Source organism: Eulemur rufifrons, chromosome 7 (assembly GCF_041146395.1).
Source record: "Eulemur rufifrons isolate Redbay chromosome 7, OSU_ERuf_1, whole genome shotgun sequence".
Taxonomy (NCBI): domain Eukaryota; kingdom Metazoa; phylum Chordata; class Mammalia; order Primates; family Lemuridae; genus Eulemur; species Eulemur rufifrons.
The window spans coordinates 119,350,049-119,359,442 of NC_090989.1; the positions used below are offsets into that span (position 1 = coordinate 119,350,049).

General features: G+C 39.0%; 1 protein-coding gene across 1 annotated transcript in view; it reads right to left on the reverse strand.

Moving 5' to 3' along the window:
• Positions 1–8,906, reverse strand: part of SLC35G2 (solute carrier family 35 member G2) — a 37,051-nt gene extending 28,145 nt beyond the window's left edge. The window contains exon 1 of the mRNA XM_069473207.1: positions 8,727–8,906. Within this exon, the coding sequence (XP_069329308.1) occupies positions 8,727–8,831 (105 nt within the window). The 5' untranslated portion in view covers positions 8,832–8,906. The remainder of the gene's footprint in view (positions 1–8,726) is intronic.
• Positions 8,907–9,394: the final 488 nt, after the last annotated feature.

Here is a 9,394-nt window from a genome sequence, read left to right on the forward strand (position 1 = left end):
TTTCAGTTATTTGGCAACTGCATGCATTCAGGATTATTCCTTCATTCAGTCAGTATTTACTGAATTCCTTTGATGTGGAAGGCACCAGGCTAAGAAGTTATGAAAGATAAGACTAAGAAGATACAAAGTTTCTCTTAAGAAACTTGACATGTTAATGGGGGAGAAAAGATAAATGGTAACAAGTGCCACAAAACATACACAAGTGCTATGCACATTAAAGGAAGGAAATTATACAATTAAATATAGATTTGCTTTAATATCAGAGTACTGGAGAACAAAAGAAAAGTAATGACAATGTCAGACTAGACCTAATTTGTTTTGGGGTAGCATGAGAATTGGTAAAAAGCAGCAGATTGAGATTTAAACTACATTAAAAAAGAAATTTCCAGATTAGAAGAATTATCGCACAGATTCAGAAAACCAAAAGAATTTATGTAGTTTTTTCACTCTTGAGAGCTCTGACAATGGTATCAATAATTATTTGTCCAGAGTGATTTACATGCAACTCTTCAGAGGTGCAAAAAATAGACTAGACTACTATTCACCAGGCTTGTCCCAAGCACTTTACATGTATTGTCTCACTTAATCCCACAAAAAGTCCAAAAAGGCAAGTACTAATACTATTTCCTCTTTTTTCAAAAAAATTAAGTGAAGCTCAGCAAGGTTTGGTGACTTGCCCAAGCTTACAAAAGTGCTAAATGGTACAACCAGGCTTCAAACTCAGGCTGTCACCTTCCAGGCCATTCATTTACCACTTGAGATTATCAACTACTTACTACCTAACAAAGCAATCTCTGGCAAAGTCCTACCCACAATCCCCACAATCTTCCTGGTGACCTACCTGGAAAAGCCTCTCACTGAACAATGTATTCCTCCTTTGGGTTCCAGGACACTTTCTAAAGAGCTCTGATATAGTCCTTGGCATATGGTATCACTGTGAGTTATGCATGTAGCAGTAGCCCCTGATAAAGTGTTACTGCTCCAAGAACAGGGATTATGTCTTTACCTTTTTTCTTAGTATCCCTAGGTCCTAGCAGCTCAGTACCAGATTCAAGAAATGCGGGGAGAATGAACCAGTTCTCTGGCTTAGCTGGCATGCTTTGGAAAAATCACCCTCTTAAGTGGAGACCTCTAATTCGGGATCTACTTAATTGTGGTACAGAGATTTGGTTGTCCAAATTCTGCAACCTATCTTGTATCTCCCAACTTTAAATTAAGGGAATTCAAGAAGTAATGTAACTGGCTGTTGTCTACCACCATCCTCAGCAGCTTCACTCACCTTTGGGATCTTCACCCCCATTTGGACAATGGCTCAGCCACAGTTACATAGAAACCAGAGGCAAAATAAATGGGAAATTAGATCACCTAATATTTCTCCTTTCCTTCATTAAGTTCTTAAAATAAAAGGGTTCAGTGAAATTGCTGATACTTTGGGGCCTTAAAGGAAAGAGAGATACAAAGCAAGTGATTTTACAGAGTCAGGAAATGATTAAACAAACTTTAGGAAAGAAGGCAGGTATGTGGATTGAGTTCATATATAGTTATAACTATGAAATAGTTTTAAATGCACATAAATTATGTATGGCTGTTGAGCACATATAATTCTGCTACAGCAATGATTATAAGAGAACCTAGAGTAGAAACAATCTAACATGTGTAACATTATGTAAGTGTCAAAATTTAAAAATTATATATGTATATTAACATTGATAGGGCAAAATAAAGTTTTGGTACAGAGGAAGAAAAAAGCTTTGTGATCTCAGCTTATCTCTGACATTGCCCTACCAAGTACAGGGTATTTCCTGAGTCCAGACCAGAAGGTAGATGATGAATGAAAACTGAGAAAGGAGAGGCACTGGAGTGATTATCATTCTCCTTCCCAAATCCAAGCCAGTAGCCAGCAGATAGCGGCTGTTAATATAACACTTTGGCTGTAGGGGGAATCAGTTGCTAAGGGCTTAATGGCAGAAAAAAACATGTGTGGTGATAGGAGAGAAGACTGCCTGATTTTATAATCAAAATATGTAGGAGGAACATGAAATTAGAAGGAGGATATAGCAGTTCCCTATAACATCCAGGAATAGCGATTTATCACAGTGTTTAAGAATACCATCCATAGTACAAGTCTGTCTCAGGAAAGAAAATGAAACAGGACTCCAATCACCAATGAAATGTTTAAAAGTGTGAGAAAAAAAAGAGGGCCCAGTTAGAATATGATTAATATCACTTTTTTCTTCACCAACAGATTCCAATCTCAAACTGAAAATTACATTTCTATTCAGGTCACCAGGAAACAAAGACGCTTCCAGTACCTAGTAACTGGGAAGTGTCTAATCGTCATTATGATAGCCACAAACTGTTAGATTGCCAGATACACCAACAACTGCAGAGATCAGCTGGGAGATCTGACGGGTGGATCACAATGCTATCCAAGTTAAAAGGTATGGGCAGATTCAGCCATCCGTTTGAATTAAAATATTGTAAAAATTAACTGTATAAGCTCCAATTGCAATTATATTTGATTATTGGATACATTTATATCTATACATATTTTCTTGATTCCATTAAGTCTGTCTTTGAAAAGACTCTAAATTATGCAAAAGCATTTAAAAATTTATGATTTATTAATCTGCCAATCTCCCTGCATGTTTGTGTCCCCCCAAAACTCATACATATGTTGAAGCCAAATCCCCAACATGAGGGTATTTGGAGCTAGGGCCTTTGGGAGATGATTAGGTCATGAGGGTGGAGCCTTCACACCTTCTGTCATATGAGGACACAGCAAAAACACCATCATTTATGAACCTAGTTCACCAGATAACTAATCTGCTGGCACCTTGATCTTGGACTTCCCAGCCTCCAGAACTATGAGAAATAAACTTCTATTGTTTATAAGCCACCCATTCTGTTATAGCAACCTGAACGGACTGAGACACTCCCCAAATACTATTTTCTCATGTGACTGAATTCACTAACTCCCACTTCTAAGACAGAAGTGTCAGCCACATTAATTAAACAAAACCAGTGTGATTGCTGTGCCTCTTCAGTTTGGGCCCTCTGCTTGCAATTACCCTCTCCCTGACTAGATCCGATTGACAGGTTTACCAATACAAATGGACAAACCTATTAGATTCTGTTTATAAACAGAAATGGTGACTACCTAAACACAATATGATTCTAAATTCTAGTCTTTTTTTTTTTTTTTTTTTTTTTGAGACAGAGTCTCACTCTGTTGCCCAGGCTAGAGTGAGTGCCGTGGCGTCAGCCTAGCTCACAGCAACCTCAAACTCCTGAGCTCAAGCGATCCTCCTGTCTCAGCCTCCCGAGTAGCTGGGACTACAGGCATGCACCACCATGCCCGGCTAATTTTCTCTATATATAGTTTTAGCTGTCCATATAATTTCTTTCTATTTTTAGTAGAGATGGGGTCTCGCTCTTGCTCAGGCTGGTCTCGAACTGCTGAGCTCAAACGATCCGCCCACCTCGGCCTCCCAGAGTGCTAGGATTACAGGCGTGAGCCACCGCGCCCGGCCTAAATTCTAGTCTTTAGTAAATTTCATTCTGCTCATTTTCTCCCTGGGGACTAGTTTATAATTTTGGGGTGGGGAGATCAAAGTGCAACACCAAGGCCAAACATCACAAAGAAGATTTGTCTCCATGAAAACTTAACTCTTCTGTGCAAAAGAAGAAACTATTAAAACTTTTTAATGACAAACTAAACAACAAAGGGTCAGCATCTTTCATCCAAAATGGACTCTTTAAAACTCAAGAAAATTGAGCTAAGGCTAAAAATAGGTAATTCACAAAAGAAGAAATATAATACAAATGATCAATAAGCCTAAGGCAAGATGTATAATACAACTTCTATAAAAGTCACAGAAACAAGAATTAAAAGAACAGTGAGATATCTGTTTTGCCTTTTAGGTGAGAAAAATGCAAAAGGCTGATTATCTCTAGCATAAGTAAGCAAAGAATGTAGAACATCATGCACTATATATTGGTTGCAGAGCAAATTGTTGCAAGATTTTTGTAGGGCAGTCAATATGCATCAAAATGTAAAATATACATTCGCCCTAACTCATTAATTTCATTTAAGAATTTATCCTAAGGAAATAACACTATTACACAGAGACATGTTAAAAGAATGTTTAATACATTGTTTTCATTATCCAAACGTTGTAAATAATCTTAATGTACTTAAATAGGATACTGGTTAATTCAATATTTACAATAAAGTTCAGATGGGAAGATATTCACATCCCATGCGAAAAATAACAGAAAAAATATATAACATGATCCTGCTTATGATACATCCAATTTAAGATGAACATTTTTTCACATTTCTAAAGTTAAAGTGTATCTTACAATTGATAGCATCTTAGATTCAATGCAATGTATAATTATTGATGCATTTAATAATCTAGAAGTTTTTATTCCAAATTAATATCTGTGGTGGAGAATGGTGTACTAGGGGACTTTTATTTTCTACTCTGAGGTTGTTTTTACTTTTTCTAATCAGCTATATTTTTAAAAATATTCCATAAAAACAATAAAATCATTCCCATTGGGTTACTCTAAAATGTTTTTAAACCCCTGGAAGAAAATAATATACAGAATGATTCATCAATACCCCAATAACCATTTTGTTTGGCAGAAAGATATTTGGATGCATAACGGATGCCAAAAAATAGTGTTTTTTTTTTTTTTTAAGGCATTTGACCAACTTCATGTGTACACATTCTTATTGGTGAGTGGCTCCTTTTTCAGAGCCTCAATGACATAAATTCCTAATTTGGCTGAATAGTGCATTTGTCATATATTCTTTCAGCTACAAAAAAAATACTCTAAAGAATAGCTCCTTTTAAAAAAGATTGCATACTAATAGTTTAAAAATACTACAGGCTAATAAATATTAAAATACTAGCATTTTATGTAAAATATTTCCATTAAGGAGTTAGAAATTAAACACATCACACTAAAGGGTTCAAACTGAGTAACATGTTACTCCTCATAGAATATATGCCTCTGTATATGTGGGTTGAAAATAAATAATTATTTCTTCTGAAATAATCTCCAATAGCATTTTATGTCTAATAATGAATTAAATGTAACTAAAAAGGAAAACAGGAATATAATAAACCTAGAATTTAAAATGTAATCTTTTTTATAAAATCATGAAACATAGTAGCTTTTCTTTTTTTTTTTTTTTTTTTTGAGACAGGGTCTCAAAATGATCCTCCCATCTCGGGCCTCCCAACGTGCTAGGATTATAGGTATGAGCTACTGTACCTGGCCAAATTATCTTTTATTATAGAGGGGTATAAGACTAATGTAGATGCCAGAAATTATAAAGGAAAAAAGATATATTTGACTACATAAAATTTGAAAATTTCTATACAATATAAAATACCATAAAGTTAAAAAATAAAAAATATCAAGAAAAAATTGCAATTTATGTAACATTACCCTTAGTATACAAAGAGCTATTACAAATAAATAAAAGAATATAAGCACATCAATGGAAAAATAAGGATATAAGCTAGCAATTCACAACATGAGAAATAAATATGGCCAATATATGACAAAATGTTGTCATGCTTGTTCAATAGGAAAATACTTTTAAAAGATTAATGAAGTCTAATCTGAGAGTGTGAGGCATACTGACAGTTTAATTCAGTGTGTATAGTACTATATGCAGTACACATTTTCTTTAGCACAATATGGAAATAGTGTTCTTCCAATAAATATTTATTGAATACCCATATATGTGGCACTGTCATAGATGCTGAGAACACAATGAAGAATAAGACAGAAAGGGAGGAGAAAGGAAATAAACCACTGAACAAATTAATGTATTGAAAAATAAAAAGTACCTACCCTTTGAACCATCAACTTCTTTTTCTTAAAAAAATTATAGTCTTATTTATTGAAAGATATCAGTTAAGAAACAGAAAAATAATTATTAGGTAAGCTTATATGGCACATGATTATGATTAAGTTCCACTAATTTATATTTCTGTATCATGCTTTCTGTTAATTCCAGAGCATTATATTCATGCAGCAGTGTTAGTAAGTACTGATTTTTTTTTATGTTCATCCTCTTGATAAAGCGCTATAACATCAGGAATATTTAGTTGGAGTCATTTTCTACCATTTGAGTATGTGATACTCTAATGTTAAAAAAACAAGTCTAAACCTAAGAAATTTAGACTGATCATTTTTTATTTACAAAACATGGACACACACACACACACACACACACACGTATATATAAGTCCAGTAGTTGTATCTGGCTTTTACCTATTTTTGTGTTGAAACTTTCCATCATATACAGTTTGTCCCAAGCACAAAATCCTGAGCCATGGGATACCAGGGGTGATATAATATGATAGTAGCACAGTTTGCTTTTGCACTCTTGAACCATCAATTTTACTTCTAGGAATTTGTTGTAAGAATATAATCAATAAGTGCACAAATGTTTGTTCAAAAAAAAATGTTATTTCCATTGGAAACATCTAAATGTTCTTGACAGATGAATGGATAAAGAAAATGTGGTATATATATACAATTAAATACAATTCAGCCTTTAAAAAGAAGGAAATTCTGTAATATGCGACAACATGGATGAATCTTTTGACATGCTAAGTGACGTAAGCCAGTTATAGAAAGACAAACATTGCATGATTCCACTTATATAAGGTATCTAAAATAATCAAAGTTATAGAATCAAAGAGTGGAATGGTGGTTACCAGGGCTGGAGGACAGGGGGAAATAAGGAGTTACTAATCAACAGGCATAAAATTTCAGTTAGGCAAGATGAATAAGATCTAGAGATCTGTTGTACAACATTGCACCTATAGTCAATAATAATGTATTATATACTTAAACATTTAAGAGAGTAGATCTCATGTTAAGTGTTCTTACCACAATAAAATAGTTTTTAAAAAGACGTTACAATAGCTTTCTATGGTTTTATGCATTTCTCTACTATCTAAATTTCTAACAATGAGCATACATTTCCTGAGGAAAAAAAGCATATCGATGTTCTGAAAAATACAAATATAATCTTTAAGAACTTCACAAACCATATACCAATATATTTGAAATTGCCAGCATTATGATAAAACTTAGTCATATTTTCTTCAGATTATAAATTTCTATAAATTATCTAGATATTGTTCTGTATTAAAATTTACATTAATGCTTTTTGCTTCACCTTCCTTTAAGAACTTTTTTGTATGAATATCAATTTTATACCTTTCTAAATTAGCTTTGTTCTGTAATTTAAATGAGTGTAAATATTATGCTTAATTGCTCAGCCAAATACCGAACACTTCAATCCACAGGCTCTGTGCCTTTGGAACAGATGATTATGAAAATTAATGGTTCCACAGAGTTCAGAAACACTAGAGGTGTCAAAAAATAAAGATGGATTACAAAAAGCTCTGGAAAATGTGTGACTCGTAGTTCATGATAGTTTTGAAACAGGATGAGAGTATTTACATGTGCATTATGTTTATGTACATATACACATACCTGTATTTTACATAGCATACATGAGATTTCGTGTTTATACTGAAGGTGCATACTTTCACGTAGGTAAACCTGTTATCCATATGCTTTATCTGCACCTCCAAGGCGAGCCACATTTGCCTTCATGTTATCTTCAAGAAGCCAGCATCAACCCGTGTGCAAAGGGATTCAGTATTCACAGGGCTCCACTCTGGCTACCTGCCTTGGAGATGGCCTATTTCCGGCGAAAGTGCAGAACAGAAGGGCAGGGCAGGGCAGGCCATGGCCCAGGAATCAGTCGACGAGGGCGCACTTCAGCACCACGGACACGGGCAACCCTGATCAAAGTCCTTTCAGGAGGAATAGCCCACGGAGATCGCCCCCAGCCCACTGCGCTCACCGCGTTACTCTCTCTCGGAGCCCTCAATTGTCCCTCGGATGCGCGCTTTGCGTCTCGCTCCCCGCCAAGCCGGTGAAAGCCTCGACCGAGATGCGGGTCCGCGCCGCGCTCTCACCCGCCCCAGCACGAGTCTCCTTCCTGCCAGCCGGCGCAGCCCTTCCTCCCTCTCCTCTCCTCCCAAATGAGGCCAAATGGGCGCACGTGGTGTGGAAATTCTACAGCGCCCAGAGCACTGTAAGGAAGGAGTCGTGTTTTCCTCCCCGGGGCTGGCGGAGGCTGAGAGGACCTGCCCTGAGCCTCCGCCGCCACACTCGCGGGCAGCAGAGCCCTTCCTCCACTAATCCTTGCCCTCGTCTCTCCTTGCGCCAAGATAGCTACAAACCGTCGATTTGCCGCGAAAATCTCAACCCACATAGACTGGCGTTCAAGAGTCATGGACTAAGAGAGTAATGAGAAATATAAATTCTTGGCCATATGTCTAAAACTAAACAGCATTTTAAAAAGTTGTATTTGAAACTGATCCCATGACGCCACAAGAACTCACCCACCCTTGCCTGAGTGGCTCCTGGGCGACAGGAAAGCAATAGCCACTGGCTTGTATCATGGACGCTGGGGGAGGGCCCATACCTGCGACGGTGGCAGGCTGTGGGAAGCGGGGACCATAGCTGATGCTGACCCTAGCATCTTGGCGTCCAGGTTCTCCAGGAGAGCAGCGCAGAGAACCCGGGGCTTCGCGGCCTTTCAGGCGTCGTGCAGTGCCCCACCGAAGGTTTGCAAAGGGGTCGAGGCGCTTCGCCCCCAGCCCAGCCCCCACCCGAAAAGAGAGGCTCTGCCCCTTAGGTGTCATGGCTAAAAACAGGTGGTGGGGTTCGGGGTCCGCTCCCACTCCTTCCCTGTGGGGCGACCGGGCAGGCAGCATCAAGGTCCCAGTCCGCCGCCGCCGACCGACTCCCGGGGCCCGTTTACCTGCGTGTCGCGGCGAGGAAGGTGCGCCCGGTGCTCCAGCTGGGGCTGCGGTATGCAGCCTCGGAGCCAGCTGAGGCCGCTGAGCGCACGGCCTGGAAAACCGCGACCCGGGTTACTGAGAGGGGCGGGGAGGGAGAGGGGGCCGCCGGCGCGCACACTGCGCCTGCGCTCCCCACTCCCCGCTTCCCACCCCGCCCCACCGTGCCAACCCAGCGGGTGTGGGAGTAGAAGACCGCGGGGAGCGCCCAGGGTTCGTGCCTGGGCTGAGGGACTTCCTCTCCCTGCGCGATGGGAGGGTCTTAGTCACGGGAAACTGCCCGCCCCGGGCCCCTTTAGCCTACACGCCCAAGGAGGAGCCGGTTGGAAGCAATCGCCTGTCAGCCTGGGCAACGTAGTCCTCTGGAAGGGAGCAGGGAGGCAGTCTGGGTCCATTTCCACCCAACTGCTTGCGTTTAAAAGTCGTTAGCCGATTCTTTGATATTTAAAAATGTTCCCAGCATCCGTAAATCGTGGTCT